Below are 18,308 nucleotides of genomic sequence, written 5' to 3' on the forward strand. Positions count from 1 at the left end.
TTGCTTCTTCCACTCTAACCCAATTCTCGTCCCTTTCCTTCCTTTTTTGATTCCTGGACTCGTGTGCTAGTTGCACACCCGGTTATTTCCTGGATTCCTGGACCCTTGCTTCCCGGCACTTGAACGCACGCTGGAGTCGGAAGAGACTCGTGCAACCTTATTCAAGACTCGAGCAGTACGCAAGAAGGCATCGACCAAGAAATTCAACAAAGATCAAACTCAGGTGAGAAGGGGGAACTCCTTGACACAGTCACTCCGGCCGGGGGCCCATGGGAACTGGCAACAGGTGGACTTTCAAAGCCAGACATTTTTGGAAAATGCCATCATGCATTTGTGGGAAGCTTAAAATAAAGGACACAATAGCAATTAGGCAGAAATCTTCTGTGTAAGGGTGGACGCATTGCTTCCATGCCCATTGACGTGGGAACCTCTCTGCCTGTCTGTTTTTGGGGCTTTTCAGTGCAGTTCTGGCGAGTTGAGGATTTCTTTGGCTGTGACTTCAACAGTGATTTTTTAAACTCTTTCCATTTCTTATATGCATCATAATCATTTATTATTTTTATTGCATTTATTAATTTATGTATTTTGAAAATCAAGTTTTTCTGCTAATGTCAGCTTTGATTCCTCTCCAAAGCGAATCCTTTGTGCCACTTAATTTCAAGATTCCAGGGCCAGCACTTAGAGTGCCTATATTGTGACTGAGACAATATATAAACCAAATTAGTAGATGATATAGTTGATACTCCTGAGAGGTGCGATCCCCAGAAAAGAATTGCAGTCCGTTTTTCAAAGTGATTTGATTTATTTATTTTGTATATTTTCTGGTTATTTCATGTATTTGATTCATACATTCAGATCTTTTGTTCCATCCTTATAGCATTAGTTTATCTCCCAACACGTGTTTCCCCATAGCTTTAGCTATGGTTCCTCAGGAGAGATTCTAAATAAACAGAAAAAAGTTATTTTCCTTTATACAAATATTTATGGAGTATTTTCTAATTTTGTTAGCATTAACACAAAAAGAAAACCACATTAGTCATATCTGTATAGAATAGGACATACACTCACCCTTGTTACTATTTTCTTGGCCTAACCTTGTCCCCACTGCTTCGTTGCCAGTAGAAAGGGTGACTGTACCCACAGATTTGGTTTTATGGAACTGACAAAGGAGGACATTTGAAGAAGGCTTGGCCCTCAATATGTATTAATCTACATGTCTTTTTTTATATATAAAAGGAGCATATGGAGCTAGACCCCTCTTTCCTGACAGTTGCTTTAGTGGGCCAAGTTAATATGGAAGACAATTAGCTATTCATAATAGGGCGATCAGGTGGTTTGAGTGGGAACTAATTGCCATGCATGCACGTTTCAGCTGTTTGAGCACTTTCAGATATGATATGCTGCTGAAATGCCATAGACACAAGCTATGTGTAATGGTGGCAGTGAACACAGTGAGTTTGGGTTTTTGATTTATACCATTTTATTGTGATTTGTATCGCAACCACATGCATAAATATGGGTTTCAAAGACCAGGGGAGGGGAGGGAGCAAAATTAAAGTGGTAAGGCTGAGAAAGGGAAAATTGTACAAACATAAGCCTTTCCTAGTGGCATACAACCACTTACCTGTGTGTTAAGTCAAAGATAGGAGACTGGCACATGGACGTGTTCAAACAAGGTGTTTGATTTTCAACTCAAATGTGTCTGTGTTTGGTCGCTGTAATATTGGCGTGATCACTGCTTGTTCCACAGAGTCTGGGGAAATCCCAGATTGAAGGGAGAAGTTGCAAAATTTAGAGTATAGGCGAGGTACAGTCATCATTTGGTCATTCATGGCTGAAGCCAAGCACTGTTGGTTGAGGGTTGCCAGGGCTTTCATGCTCCTTGCTAATTGGGTGGCAAGTTATTCTGTGAAAGTAGGCCATATGGAGAATTTGGAGAGTGGATGTTGGGGAGGCGATCTGTGAAGTTGGAGAGTCTGCATATGTAGGACGCTTGAATGGAGGAAATGAGCAATATATCTGGCCAAAGGGAAAGGATCCCCTTTTATTTTGTCATGGTTGGGGAGTTCCTTACGTTTTCTGGAAAGCTCTTAGGTTTTGTTGGAGCTTCTGCCATCCGATTGGCAAGGTATTCTTTTGTACTGCTGAATATTGCTTCTCAATAGCCCCTATGGTGGATTAGGAATGCTAATGCATTTTCCTGGTTATATTTGAGTCATTGTCGTTCTTCTTTTCTTCTGGTTCTTTCCCGGTTTTCCAGGTTGAGATTGAAACATCTGCTTGTACGTTTTTGAGATGTTTTTACTTTTTTGAATGTCAGGAGTGCTAAGATATCTATGGTCCAACTAGGTCCCTAGATCATTTTTATCCTATAGAGGAATTAATCAGTGCATATTGTGTGTATATCGATTAGTTTAACGAGGCTGAACAGGTCAGGTCAAGCTTTGGAGTGCTTTCAGACATAGAAGCATGTTCCAATGCCATAAACAGAGGCAAGGATCAGGCTATCTCAGTAACATGTGCGAGCATAAGTACAAAATAAAGTCTGGCCTGTGGGCTGCTCTATTTTTGGGAGTTGTGGGTGACACTGTGGACAGTTTCAACTGATTGTGACTTTCTCTTTATAGGTTCCTGGCTGTGTAAGGGCCCACAAGCACGCTTTTCTGGTACACCACACTTCATGTTTGCTACCTTTTGGGAACTTGTGGCTTTCTGAAGGTTTGGTCCCTCTTAAGCCATTGGTTGGCTACTCTGGGAACATCGGCAGGCACCCCACCTTCCAAAGACCTTGTCTTGCACTTGACTGTGTTAAAAAGTGACAGTATGGCGATATCCAAATGTACAGGATAACAAGGATCAAAGGACCAGATACACCCTGAAACGTAATGTTAAAATGATTTTTGGAGAAGCTATTACATGGTTGGGCAAAATAATAAGTGAAGACATAAAAGTGCAACAGAAATGTCAGAATGGCCACAAGGGCTGTGAAACAACTGAAGGTTCAGGACAATTAAAGAGTTAATGTTAGCTTCCCTTCAGCCTGGTGAGGTATCCAGGTTCCATTCTTGTGACTACAAAACACAGTTTACAGCCAGAAAAAACATATTTCTAACAAAATCAAGTCTTTAAGGTTCCCAGCACCTTGTCTTGTCCCGGGTTCTTGGTCTGAATACACAGTATCGGGTTATAGAGTGGTCGCCCTGTAGGGGCGGCTGGAACAGTGTTGCAGCCCAACAGACCCACCAAACTGCACTAGTCCACGGACCAAACAAGCTCGCCGAACCGCAACACGCCACAGAGGGACCGACAAACCCACCATGCCACAATGCGAAATGGAGCAGAAAACCAACGCGGCTCAGCAGGAGACTCAACCCAACAACCCTAAACCCCCAAAGAAAACTCTGGTATGATGGAGTTTGCAGTGGAAAAAAATAGGATGAGGTCACTTACTGGAAGAATCGAAGCAGCAACAGGGTGGCCATGCAGCATGAGGGCCAAGAGGAAGGGAAGAGGAGCTCCCTGGATTCCTGTGCAGTTTGAGGGGGCAGAGCCAATATATTCACATCCTGAGAAGGATGAGAGGGAGGGTGGAGAAATGGTTCAGTGAGAAACCAGCAATAAGGAAGGGAAGGGTGTATAAAAGAAGGCGAATACAGGTAAACGCGGGCGAGACGTGTTGCTTTGTCATTGTGTTGCAGAACCTGCTGGCGGAATCGGAGAAAGAGGAAGGAGGATATTCTTGGGCCTACTGAGGCCACCCATGAGACCGACCAAGAAGACTGATCTCAATTCAAAACCTAGGAGGATCGTCACTGCATGTGAAATGGGGATCTGCAATAATATAAATAGACTGTAGAGACAAATAAGTAATTGCTGAACCCTGACCCATGCAAGTTGCCCCATTAAAAGAGCGTGGCACGCCATAAAACATATAGAGCAACATGGCTCTTTCTAAGAGAAGCCTCACACTTCTCTTTACTAACTAAATTCTCCATTGGCATTTATAGAGGTTGACAATAAGTATATACACATGTATGGTGTTTTTCTTCTTCAAGGTTCCTGGTAATGTTCTGCTTGGTTGGCCATAATAGAGATATGTGGGTTCTGTGTCTGAGAAAAGAGAGTAATGGGTAGATTCCAAAGCCCAGGTTGTTAACCCGGGGAATAAGGCAGGGCAAGGAGGTTAAGGAGGTCAAGTACTCTGTGAACTAACCCTTCCATAGTGATGCCAAGCTATATCCCTAGTGCCCTGGCTTCACTCTTCCTTGCCTCTACATCCTCTAATCGTTCTCACTCCCATGTTTCCTTCTTGTCTGCTCTTATTGCTTCTCTTTGTCTGCGCTTTCTCACACTCCTTATCCCATACCTCAGGTCCCCTCTCCCCTCCTTCACTGTCCACACCTTCCTCTCCCCTTTGGGAAATGCAGTCACTGTCCTGTCCTTCACTCCTTTGAACACTACTCTCCATGATATCACCATTCTCCTCGAGGTCCTTGACCCTCAGGACACCTTTGTCGCTTCTCTGAGCAGTACTCTTTTCTATATTAGGGTTTCTCTCCTTTGCTGTCCCTCTCAGACCTCGAGCTGCAGTATCCCTTTTTGGCTCTTGGGTTCCTATGCCAGCCTCTCCTTTGAGCTCTTGGGCTCCTGCTCCAGCCACTCTGCTGAGCCCTCTGCTATTAATGTGGTCAGCCCTCTGGGTCTCTCTGCACACCCTCTGAGCCTTGAGAAGCCAAGTGCTGGCTCTTCTAAAGATCCCCGAATAGGCTCCCCTCTTCCGTCTCCAGTTCACTGCTCCCTTGTTCTCTCTCAAAACTCCCACATTGGCAGACGGAGGTTGTGTACTTTTATAGTACTTTGTTCCCACCTTCCAGCCTCTGTTTGGTGAAAGAGAATTTAAGTGTGTTAGCTGGGTTGGGTGTTGGCTCTCAGGCTCTGTCCCCTGGGTTGGCTTTTCTGTCTGCCGGAGCTTGGCCCTGCCTTCCAGTCTTTCTTTAGGTTAAGGGGAGTCTGCTGTGTCCTTTCAAGCACCTCAAGTTGGGAATAGCTGGTGGGGGCCATCCTTGAGGATACCTTTAAGTTCTGATGTGGGGTTTTGGGCTGGCTGGTCCTTCCTGGTGGACCGTCCACTCTTTGGTTGTCATGCCCCACTAGTGATCCTGTTATGTACTCCCTTGCTCTATGTGTTCTTCACTGTATGAGAATGGAGCACTAGTGCAAAGGACAGCTGGTTGACAGTTGAGCTTCCCGTGCTAATTCAGGCCCCTATTTCCTGCTATAGATGGATATAGGATTGCTGCACCCATGTGAGGGGAACTGGGAGTATAGGCGCTGACAGTTTTGCGGAACTGCTGCTCCTTTCTTCCCCTAAAGGGGCAGTAGATGTTGAATCCCCGGTTTCATTGTAATCGGAAGTAATATGCTTTGGGAGGAGCCTGATTTCCGATTTCCCATATGGTCTACGCTTCCCAAGTGTATGCCTCAGTGATCTGTTGAAGTCACCAGAGTAAGTGCCAAGGGGACTTACTGGGGACAGGCTATCCCTAACTTCCCACACCACAGGTCCCATGAAGTCCCCCTCTAAGGAAGCAGCCCTTCAGAAAGGGAACAGTCTTTTATGAGGCCTTTGCCTTGGGGTGAGGGTAACCAGGGTATACTCCCCATACCGGCCCGGTGCAAATCATCCTCTGGTTTTCTGAGATACCTGGCCCCTTTTATCTCCCCACTAGGGAACCTCAGAAGTAGGCAGGGGACTTCATCACAGTAGACAAAGGGAAACATCAGGAAATGTGTGCATCTTGGGCCACGCACTGTGTAAGACGGGCGAGTAACAGAGAATTCAAGGAGTTCATCATCTCAGAATCAGATGATTAGAGAAAGCAAGAAAGTCAATTTGAATAATTATACTGCATGTGCAACTTTCTTCCAGTTCATCCCAGTTTCGTTCCTTTTCACAGTTGGATTAAGCCCAACGTTAGCACCCGTTTTGGCATGCATACCACAAGGCCATCTTCGAATGCCCATTCCACTAGGTTCCAGTGACCATTTGTGCCCACCAACTCCTCGTGCGGGAACCAAACTACTTTTTTAAGCATAATTATTTTTATTAATGTAGAAATCTGAACATCACAATAGGGAAGAAAGAAGAGTTCTTAGAAAACAAACATACAAAAATGTTCACAAATTCTAAAAAGGACAGACATTTTGTATATATTATTTATATTAACATTAGTGCATGAGTACTTAAAAAATGGGGAATGGGTGAAAAATACCCTTCCCACTATCCACCAGGCCCAAGAACATAAACGTTGCTTGAAAATTGGCTGCTGCTATTATAGTTTTAGGCGATGTTATTTTACCTATAATCATGTGTGCCGACTTTTAAGGGCAACCAATGCCAGCAAGAGTTTCATTTTCAAAGCAGACACCATGCCAAAACTCCTACCAATTTTCTGATGTTGGGGGGTGGGGGGAACAGGATTCAAAGTGCTAAAAGGTTACAGTTGAGGCCCAGATTGGAGAAGACATGTCATTGTTCGACAAATGTACATAGCGTGTCAACTCTGGAGATGGGACACTGCAACCGTGGTTTAGACCATGCCACCTCCAACTGAGTGCTGAGAGGAGAAGGAGGATGTGTTTTTGGCACAAATAAGTAACGAACAACTAGATTCAGTCGTGTGTGTGTGCCCCTCGGCCCCGGTGATAGAACTGCCCATCAAAAGGATGCCATGTAAGATGCCATGCGGGGGGCGGCGGCAAGGTGAAGCTCATGGTATGTCTGTCCCCATTATCACAGCATATGACACCTTCATCCATGTCTTGTTTTCATTGTCCTCTGATCTCCTTGTACTCGCCATAAACTACATAGCCTTCCCCCTTAATGGGCATCCAGGGTTGAGCCTCTTACAATGGGCACAGCTCATCCTATGACAGCATCAGCATTGGCATTGGCGTTGGAGTACAAGTAGTCTTGGGTGCACCTGTAAAATGGTATCATTTTACTAGAATTTTAAAATATCTGTATTCTGTGGTGAACTCCCATTTAATGCCGCTATATACATTTTCAGTATTAACGTGAATGTAAATTAATAATTTAGCTATGTGGCATTCCCCAACACACAAACATCCCACCACTCAAGGACTGGCCCGTTACTGGCATAATTCAAACATTTATTTCAACCGCCATATTTGCGCAATCTACGGGTAGAGTTTGGAGTTTGCGAGGCTATACAGACCTTCCTCAAAAGCTAGCACTGCCTCGGGGCGACTCAGCTTGCCTCTTGTGCAATACAACTCTCCTAAATTAACACACCATGTGTAAGATTTTGCATGGGTTACTACAATAATACAAATATCAGTGTATTTTGATGAATGTCAATTAAAAGAACAAGCAAAACATCGACATACAGAAATAGGGAGACTGGGGCCCAGATTCTTAGAGGATGCGGGAGAAAATAATGCAAAAGTGCTTCCCGCGTTTTCCTTGCGCATGTGTAGAAAATCCTGTGTGTGGGATCCAGCACCATTGCTTCTTCTGGTATTAGGACACACTGCAGGCAGACATTAGAATTGTACTGAAAAATGAATGCTTTCTTCCCAGGCAGATCCTGAGGCTTGCCAGACCTATCATAGTCACCCCCAGGTAGGAAAAACATTTCTAAAGCCGTTTCCCTTCTCGAATAAGCCGTAGGACCTCCCTGGAGTGCAGCCTCATTGCACTGCAGAGTGAAACCAAGGCCTCTCAGTGGGCACGCAGAAACCATTGCAAAAGAGCCCCACAAATGCTCCCTCTTTGGGGGTTCTATCTGCCTGTGGGCAAACGTTGACCTGCAGCGGAGGGGGTGTGTGGATTAGCAGGAGACGCCCCAGGGGTATGCCTGCCCCCGGATGGGGAAGCGGCCGTGCTAATCAAAGACCAGACCAACACTAACTCATATGTTAACGGGACCTCAATCTTGTACCATACAACTCTCAACGCAGGAGCCTTGGTATTGATACCAACTGGAAACTGCTGATGAGCTTTTCCTTGTCTTTTTCCTTATAGGAGTATCAATGATGCCAGTGCACATTTCAAGTATTTTGAATGCAAGATACATATCTGTTAAAAGTATTGATCGGAATACGTTAAGTATTGAAAAAAAATGACTTCTTTTTCTCAATAATATTTCAAAAACTAAAATATAGCCATCTGGCAGCGGTGGCCTTGAGAATCCATTCAACATAAAACAAAGCATGTCCCATTTGCGAGCAGTATGGAGTGGCTGTTCCCTTCACGTCCTCTATTTTTACAAAACCGGAGCCTTTCCCTGATGAGTGCAAGGGTGCAAGGCATATGGCTAATGGGGAGAAGGAGGAAATCGGACTGTGAATTACTACGCAATTATAATCTGGTACAAAATTGCTAATGGGAATTGTGCATGGTTACTTTCTAATAGCTAGTTCTGTAAGCAAATATGCCATCATAAAATTAAAATGGCTATGTTCTTTTTTTCAGTACTGCGAAGATAGGGAGCAGATGCCAGCGAGATGCAGAATTTAGTGTTTTTAGAAAATCTTCATGTCTAAGCCCCATCATTTGGATATACCCATTGTTCAGCTGGGCTAGACAGAGTTTGGTTAATGGTAATTCCTCTTCTGGGAGATTTGGATTTGGAGAATCTCGTCTAAATTACAAGATGAAGATAGTTGCATGGAGTTTTTACCAGGAAAATCTTTTTTTAAGCAGCTAATTTACAGATCTGCACCACAGCCACAAATGGTTCTATGCGAGAGGTGAGATTATGAATGAAAAGACTTATCCCACCAATCACAGCGGAAGAGCCCATCTGCCACACCTCTTTCCCTCTGATCATTTTTGCAAACTGATTACCACAAATCCTCTTTTCAACTTTTCATCTCACATCCATTTCTGGATATCTGTTAATGCACACACATTATGACATTGCATTTTGTCCCATAAGCATGACAAATCGAACTCCATAAATCTCATGCCAAGACAAACTGAACACAGTGTTGACTGATGTATGACATCTTAGTGGTCGCTCAGTCAATGTCGTGATATATTAGCGTATTGGTTTCACTCCACTGATTGACCTTTAGATGTGCAAGTTAGCTCCAGGTACTTGGGAGGAAGATCACAGAAGAAAAAAGGGAGTGGTTGGGCATTTCATTCTAGAGGGTAGGTCAAAGAGATTGCTTCATCCAGTTGAAACTTCATATGTCGCTGTAGAAGAAGCAAGATGCAGTGAATGGTGGACAACTCTCGCCATCTACATAAGTAACAGATACGGTCTTGCCTTGCATGTTTAATAAAGGTAGGGAGCCATATCCAGGCTGGGAAGGCCTACTAATATCCTAGCAGGTGCACCATGAGACTGACCATTTTGAGTAGTGAAGGTTCACACAAATCCAGGTCCCAGTCCAAGGTGAACATGGGGTGCAAAAGGCCAAAGAAGAGTGTTCCAGAAGGCTAGTTAGGGAGTTCTTGCTTTCTCCCTGTGGAGACTGGTTCAACAAATCCAAAGGGTCAGAGGCCTACAGGCAGCCTTTGTAGTAAGTCCTCTAGGTTTTGTTGTTGTTCCCTTTGTAGATGTGTGTGAAGCTCGTCCCTGAGATGTGTGACTCAGTCCACAGCCTCACAGATTTCCTCCACAACCTCATTGAAGACATGTGGTTGATCAGCGTACACATGGTGGGAAGCGCCTTCAATAGCCTAAATGAAGACAGGAGAAAAAAGGGTAGACCAGTCAGAAGATATAATAATATGAACCAAGGGAAATCACAACCAACCGACATTGGAAGATTGCACAAGAGATTCAAGCAGCATTTCAAATGATGACAACTCTAATCAACAACCAATTTAGAGGACTATGTGCCAACCACACAGTTATTCCTTGCAAGTCAACGTAGTTGTCTCCGAAGCTTCAATACGCTGCAAACTATTGGGTTCAAATACTCTGTGGAGAAGACAGCATGATTTGCACACTCACTGGGCCTCATCAGGAGTTGAGCGGACCAGTAAAAATGGGGCTGTAACGTTATTACCGCTCCGCCCCAAGTTTGGGGGAACCTCAGAGCATTCACCTCCAGCTTTGAGCTGGAGGTGAATGCACCAACCTTCTGCCTATTTTCACGCAAATTATCACCACGCAATTACTTCTGCAGTAATTGTGCGGAAAATGTCCCATTGAGTCCTATGGACTGAAAGAAATCTGGGACTTATCCCACCATTGCACTTGTGACCCGGCGCTAATAGCGTCGGACCAAATTGCAATAACCCTATTTGCATTGGGCAGTATTCCGGCAGATTTACCGCTGGGATACCGCCCAACTCGTGAAGAGGCCCCCTGTATCCTGTCCAAAGCCTTAAAACTCTGTACACAGACACAGGAAACTCCACTTTCTGTATCCTGGACAGAGACTCACATGCTCTTTATTGAGTACTAGAAACCCATCTATTTGGATCAGAGCCTGAGACCCAGAATCCCTCGTTATCTGGGCCCAAAAGCCTTTACCTCTCTGTACCCGAGTCTGCCAGTCTCATACCTTCTATATCCGACCAGAAAACCTCTGTATCAAATGAGGAAACCTTATATTCTTTGTATACAGGCCTCCGCTGTGCTGCAAACATGTGCATAGCTTGTAGGATGAGGTGCACAGACCTACAGGCATCCCCTTTATGGCTGCAATGCTCAGTCATACTCAGCAGGGAAAAGGCAAATGAATACAGTTTGGACACTGTTCTGTCATTGCAGAAGTCTTCCCATTTAAGGGGACTGCAGGTGGAGATTGTGACCGGTTGACTTTTGCCTGCAGGACTACAAGGATGAGTAGTGGCTAACCTCCTACTCAGCCCTCACACTTCTACAAAACAAGAGTGATACAAATCATTAAGGTGAAAATGGGGCGCAGTTAACATAGCTCCTTCACCTATTGTGATAATGTGGGCCGAGGGCAGGCAATGCTCTTAAGAGGGGTCTGAATGTGAAATAGTAGTGACACAAACAGCAAAGTACAACAATCCAAAACAAAGGAATGTCCAAAGACGGTTCTATAAAAAAAATATATAATTTAAATTAAACACAGAATATGAAAAAATAACTAAACCGAACAGTAATACACAAAACCCATACCGATGGAAAGAACACAGAATATGCATGCGATAGAAAGATGCATTCTGGGTATAACAGGGGTGAAAGGCAATCAATAACCACAAAGTTTGTAAAATAATGTGTGCTTGGGTAAGAAAAGGGATTAAGGGTGACCTACCCAGGCTCTTGAGCCCAAAGATTGACCAGGGGGGGGCAGTTAGCAGTCAATAATAACTTTCCACTGTTCTTGACAGTTCAGCAGCATCAAACCAGGCTTTTTTGGTGCAGTCTGAGTGTTTCAAATCAGGTTCTGATGCAGCGAAGTCACAGTGATGCAGAGACAGAGTGGGCATTGAGTTGGGTTTAAAGCGAGGCATGCAGCAGGTCCACATCTTCCACGAAATTCAGGAGACTAACTGCTTGGCTTCTTCAGGTGCTGAGTCCCAATCCATGGGCTTAGGGACAAGCTAGGTCTTCAATCTCGTTCTTGCAAACAGGGGGGAGGCTGTCAAACACCTGCAGGGTCCTTAACATCAAGTGAGGTTCTTGGTACCAATGCTTTTGGTAGGAAGACCAGTCCTGCTCCAACAGCAGGTCACCCCCAATGTGTCCTGTGGATGGTTAGGGAGTGGAGCTTGCCTCTGCCTTGGATCACCTGCCTTCACCCCACAACTGGAGGACTTTGGAAAGGCTGCTCTCCCAGAAAGGTCAAACAAATTCTTCTTAAAGGGTTGAAGTCCAGAGATGAATCAATGATGGAGTGGGACACCCCTTCTTTTATAGGCAAAAGAGTGACTGGACAAAAGCAAGCCTGCTTTAAGGGGTCCGATCCCTGTCTTTGAGACAAGTGGTCTTTGCCTTCTGACATTAGAATCAGAGTGCTTTGTGGCAAACGAAGTGAAGGAGATAGGAACGGAACAAGGCATATAGAGTAACAAAAGGGTGGAAACCTCCACCAACTATGCTGAGCTCCCTCTTTCGACATTAATCATGCACACTTCTCAGATCCATAGCATCAAAGGCCCTTCTGTATGCAACACCCTGGTGTGAGACTAGTCCTTTTGTACAAGTTGTGCCCTGTGCGAGGAGCTGTCGTCCTGAAGAGAGGTGTTACCCAACCACAAAAAGGATCACACGAGAGGCACAACCACACCGTCTCTTGTCGTGCTAGTGGCAGGGCCATGCTGTCTCATCTGAATACACACAATCCTTCCACAGCCGGCCTGGGCTCATAATGCTAACAAATGTATGTTACAAATCAGATGTGGCTTCTTATAGTTATGTGAATTAATGTCCACCATACCATAAACTTAGGTGTGGCTTTATGTTTAAAGATCAAACTGCCGCCAGAATAACAATTACCCATAATTACATGGTTTGGAAACAGAGGTTGCAGACTTTAAATGCCACCTTTGTGCTGAAGTGACTTGGTTGTCACAGCAGATGTTACAATGGCACCTGTGACGGCTAAACCTGCAATGTGGGAATGGAGAGAAGGAACTGCAGGTCAGGAGACTGATGCAACAGAGCACATGTTTAACAGTTTATTGAGAGGCCACCCTCAACACGGGAGTTCCTTCGCTCCCCAATCAAGGTGTCAAACAACAAACAATTTCATGGCATTTCTTTGTTCAGCCCTATTTCAGATTAATCTAATGTCCTTTGGATCCCTCCCCCTGCACCACCAATGAGCCAAGAACCAGGACAGTGTACACGAAATATATTTATATTTCTTCTAATCACAGGTAATGGAGATCGCACTAAAACTACACACGTCACCTTCTCTGTGGCTCACAATTAAACTTCTTTTTACATAAATAAATCACACAAGTTGGTGGGAAAATCTCAAATCACAATACTTTAAACATATTTCAATTCAAGGAATAATCAACACTGGTCAATTAACAAAATCAATTTACATAGGGTGCTGTGCAATTTCGATATTCCTGCATGCTTAAAAATGCTAGCAGTTTGGTTCACAATGTTGGGCACATGAGGTCTCACTTTTGCAAGCATTTCTACCCCCCACCCCAAAAACCCAAGCATCAATTGCATGCAGCACCCTTCTATTCAAATGACAGGTCTAGAGAGTGGGGACAGTTTTAGGAGTTTTTTTTAGCCTGCCCTCCAGTTAAAGGCCTGTGTTGGGGATGTTGTACAGTAAAAATTGGATTGGGATGTTTGGGAATTTTTGGATTTTCAGTCCCCCTCCACTTAGAGACCTGTGTTGGGGAAGTTGGCATTTGAGGATTTTTTGTTTACGGATACGGACACCCCCTTCCTTGAAGAAGTTGGGGTTAAAAGGACAAATACAATTACCCAATTAAATTACAGGGTATAGTTTTCAGCGTACAGTGGGAATGAGCTTTTTTAATTTCTAATATTAACAAAAAATCACCCTATTGTGTTTTGCTAAGTGGGAATTAATTACATTTTATTCAGTCAATAGGCTAAGGATCTACACGGTTTACCCCCCCGTTCTCTACAAATTGAAAGGATTTAAGGCAAGCGGATTCCCCCACCTTTTGGTTTCAAATGGCTCAATTCTACTTACATTGAAAGCCTCTGCTTAAATTTCAGGAAAGCCAGCTGCATTTCAAAACCCTGTTTGTCGATTGGGCAGGGGTCTGGTCACACCACTCTCAAGGATGGTCCCCAGCTCTTCACCATAAAACCCAGTCCGCCTTTAGGCTGGTTCCATGCTCCAGGATAGGACAGTTACCCTTCTCTCTCTCCCCAAGTCCAGCCGCTCTCCAAGGATTGGTCTAGGACTCTAGAACAGAAATATGGCAACTCCCTTTTGAAATTCCCTTTTTTATGTCAACTTTTTTGCAAAAAGTAGATATGCCGCAAAACTTCAGAATTTACTAGTAACTGCCATAATGTATACATATTCCGCTTCAGCTAATCATGGGGAATTCAATTAAACGACAGCCGGGTCTGCACCATGTTGGAAGGGGGGGGGCAGTTTTCCGCCGTTTATACAAAAAGCATAATAGTTATGAACATGCAATTTACTCTCCGAAAACCTAATTTTACCCCCCACCAGCATGCCAATTCTTAAATTCAGGACATGTTCAGAGCAGCCAGAAACACATTTTAGCTTGCCATTACGATTCCATAAGTCGCGGGTGGATGAATTTAATTTCAACAAAATCGCCTGGAATTTATAGTAAAAATGACACACAAATGAATACAGTATGACTTGTGGTTGCTGAGAAAAATGCATACGTTATAATAGTCCTTTTAAACTAATGGGAAATCTTCATGTGAATGCAAATTGGAGCTCTGTCTCCAGGCCATTTGCTGTTCCTGGCCAGCACATGACCAGAGCTTCCTGGACTGTATTTTTGTTAACCTCTTTGTTGTTTGAAGTTGGTAGGCTTCAGGTCGTAAATACTTGGGATGCGCCGGCTACACAGAGATCTCCCACTGCAGATGAGCTAGGCCGGTCAAGCTTGTGTAATGTCATGAGGCCCTGCTGATCTTCTGATATCTGGCATCCAGTTCTGTTATCTGAAGTGGACCACCATTCCGATCTGAAAACCATTTTCTTTTTTTTTGTTTTAGTTCAGTTTTTCTTGATTGCAGACCCTTCCCACATTCCAGTCACACAGTGGCTAGGTCATTTGCCCTGAACAGAATGAGCCTTCAGAGACAATAGTTCAGGGGAAAGTGTGTTTTCAAAACCTTTAAGAGCTTGCCACACTTTATTGCAGTTGTAAATAGATTGGATGCAAGAGCCATGCTTGTAGTGGGGAAAGCCATTTGCAATTTCTGCCCAAGCCACTGATTGTCCTTGGCTGAAATGAACTCACATATTGCATTTCCTAACATCAGCCTTGATTTATTTATGTATTGTTTGCTTGTTAGGCGCTTAAACAGGAAATACATTCTGTTTCAAAGCGCCCACAGGGCAGCAGGGAAGGAACGTGGGAGAGCAGTTTAATTAAATGCAAAAATACAGAGGGGGAAGGGACAGCCAAACCTACTATGTCTTGTGAGTATTCAGAACGTGCAAGTGCAGGAAGGAAGAGGGCAGTGGGGTAGGTCCTGTGGTGTCCGTGCACGAGGGTGAGCCGCAGATGAACATCAAGTTATGGTAAGTGCTATGCGGCCAGGATTGGGGTTGGGTGGAAAATGCTAACCTCCAGTGCAGAGGGTGTGCCGAGGCAAGGGCTGAATGAAGACAGATGCTGGGGAGAATGGGTGTGAATGGTCAGAGGCGCAGAGGGTGCATATGGGTTCAAGACACCAATCACAGCAACTGTGGGATTAGCAGAAGAAGGGAGAAGTGAAGGAGGAGGAAAAGAGAGTCTTGAGGTGTTTTCGGAACTTCAGAAGGTTCTGCTCAAGATACACCAGGAGGGGGAAGCTGTTCCAGAGGAGGGATCCAGTTGAAGAAAGCGAGCAGCCTCCTGCTCTCTGTTTGGCAAAACACTTTACACACAGAGAGTTGGTGCCAGAGGAGCATGGAGGTGAGAAAGGAGAGTATTTGGTAAGAGAGAGTTGCAAATACTGTGGTCCCTGGCCCCAGACAGCCTTGTGGATGATGCAGAGGGATTTGAATTTGATCCGTGCAGCAACCGGGAGCCAGCAGAGGCATTTTAGGACAGCAGAGATGCGGTCCCAGGGCTTAAGGCCAAGGATAAGTCTTGCTGCTCTATTCTGGATTAGCTGAAGGGGGTTGCAGAGTGGAAGAAGGTAGATTGAGGAGAAGGCTGTTGCAATACTCAAGCCTGGAGAGAAACAGGGCTCGGGAAACATTGAGCTCCTGGGGGAAAGTGAGAAATTGGAGAAGAGTTGGAAGTGGGGCTTCTTGGCAATGTCCTGTGTGTGCAGGAGAAAGGATAAAGAGGAGTCAAAGATGACTCCAAGATTTCTGGCTTCAGAAAAAGGAGCAGGGGAGAGCCCAAGGTGGGAGGCCAGAGAGAAGAGAAGATGGAGGGAGATGAGTCCCAATTGGAAGGATCTCAGTTTTGCTGGCATTGAGGCAGAGATCACAGGAAGAGCACCAAGCCTGGATGGCAGACAGGCAGTTAGGGAACAAGGAAGGTGCAAGTGAGTCAGCAGAAAGTCTGAAAAAGAGTTGAGTGTCGTCTGCATAACACTGGAAGTTGAGGGAGAAGGAGGAGATGAGGCGCGCCAGCTGTGCAAGGTAGATGTTAAAGGGGGAAAGGATAGATCCTTGGGGGACACCACATGTGGAGAAGGAAGTAGGAGAGGAGAAGGTGCCCGGGATGACATGGGAAGAGCGGTCAGTTTGTAAAGAAGTCAGGCATTCCAGTTCCCGATCTGAGATACCAAGGGTATTGTGGAGCCTTTGTATGAGGCTGGAATGGTTGACAGTGTCAAAGGCAGAAGAGAGATCAATTAGAATGAGGACAGCTGGGGAGTTGGAGTCCGGGGATGCAAGCAGTTCTTCACAAGTGTTCAGAAGAGCAGTTTCCATGCCTCTGGATGCTCGGAATCCAGACTGATGATCATGGAGACCACCGACAAGTTCAGTGTGTGAGTTGAATTGGGGCAAGGCCAGGTTCTCCAGCAGTTTCAACAGAAAAGGGTTGAATGAAATAGGGTGGGAGTTGGATGGACAGGTATGGTCTGTTGAAGGCTTTTTCAATAGTAGGCGCACAATGGAGCGCTTGAGGGAGAAAGGAAAAGAGCCAGTGGCAAAAGAGTTGTTGCAGAAATCAGCAAGTGCAGGGGCAAGAGAGACAATGTTGTCCTTGAAAGTTCTGGATGAGCAGGGGGGAAACTCTTTGGAAGAAGCCTTCATAGAGCAGACAACTCTGGTAACTTCTTCAGGTGTGACGGGGTGAAAGAGGAGAAGGTGGAAGGAGGAGGGGGAGTGGCAAAAGGAGGCGAGGGGGAGTGGCAAATGGAGGCAAGGGGGTGTGGGATGGGTTAGGTGAGCGAGTACCAAGGGTGTTCAGGATGTCCTGTATTTTGGTGGCAAAGTGTGTGGCCAGTGCGTTCACAGAGGGCCTGGGAAGGAAGAGAGGACGAGACTGTGGAAAGGTAGGCTAGCTTCCTGCACATTTTGAAAAGTTCAGCCGTGTTATTGGATGCAAAACAGATTGGTACACACCTAAACTGCGCTACCAGTTGTCCTGTTGTTAGCGTAAATAAATGACATTTGGTCACTGTCTTTGAAGTAAGCAGAGACATTTTTATTATTTACTCCATTGCCCGTTTGATTGTAACATTTTGTTTGTTACATTTTGTTTGTTTACACATGTTTCAGCCTCTCCAGGGCTTTTTTAAAAACAGTAACTTATTATGGGCAGGTTAAATCATTTTCATACGAGAAAGTAGACCAGTGCCGACGTGAGGGAACGGAGATACAGCGCTCAAGTAGGGATTAACCCGTGATTTTACGGAACCGAATCTCGTATGAAAATGATTTAACCTGCCCATAATAAGTTACTGTTTTTAAAAAGGCCCTTGAGAGGCCGAAACACGTGTAAAGAAACAAAATGTAACAAACAAAATGTTACAATCAAACGGGCAATGGAGTAAATTATAAAAATGTCTGCTTACTTCAAAGACAGTGACCAAATGTCATTTATTTACGCTAACAACAGGACAACTGGTGGCGCAGTTTAGGTGTGTACCAATCTGTTTTGCACTGAAACCAAGGGAAGGAGGGGACTGGTCCTTCCATAAACCAACACGGCAACACGACACCATACCAACAGGCGGTATATTGGGGTCGCTGGCATACTAAGCTGCACCCAGAACAAAAGCCCAAATCAAATAGTGTTATTGGATGCACCCGATACCCGTGCCTGAATGTGGGCCCTTTTTTTGGCACGGGTGGTGAGTCTGTCTTGCCTTTGCAGCAGGCCAGTTTGTCAGAGATGTGCCACTTTCGTTCTGCTGCTCTGCAGTTTTGTTTCAGGGCTGTAAGTTCGGAGTCATACCAGTTGTTATGCCTAGAGGCAGGTTTCAGGCGGATCCTCATGACTGGGGCAAGGATGTCAAGGGTATTGGTGATTGCTGAGTGAAGATCGCTGAGAGCAGAGTCTGAGGTGGAGTCTGAGGTGGGGGAAGTGGGGATGAAGATAGAGGGAAAAGCAGCGGTTGACACTCATTTCAGCGGGCAAATGTTTGAGAAAGAGGTTGGCAGGGCTTTTGTGGGTGCAGGAGGGCCGAAGAGACCCAGGAGCGAGGGGTGACCTGGGGGGGGGGCGAGCGAGAGGTCAGAGTGGA

General features: G+C 45.0%; 1 protein-coding gene across 6 annotated transcripts in view; it reads right to left on the reverse strand.

Moving 5' to 3' along the window:
• Positions 1-6,083: 6,083 nt before the first annotated feature.
• ABHD4 (abhydrolase domain containing 4, N-acyl phospholipase B) overlaps positions 6,084-18,308 on the reverse strand; it is a 313,526-nt gene continuing 301,301 nt past the window's right edge. For all 6 annotated transcript variants that reach the window (XM_069633882.1, XM_069633878.1, XM_069633879.1 and 3 more), the window contains one exon: positions 6,084-9,715. In XM_069633882.1, coding sequence (XP_069489983.1) covers positions 9,565-9,715 — 151 coding nt within the window. In that variant the 3' untranslated portion in view covers positions 6,084-9,564. The remainder of the gene's footprint in view (positions 9,716-18,308) is intronic.

The sequence above is a fragment of the Ambystoma mexicanum genome, chromosome 13 (assembly GCF_040938575.1).
Source record: "Ambystoma mexicanum isolate Mex_15411 chromosome 13, UKY_AmexF1_1, whole genome shotgun sequence".
NCBI classification, from domain to species: Eukaryota; Metazoa; Chordata; class Amphibia; order Caudata; family Ambystomatidae; genus Ambystoma; species Ambystoma mexicanum.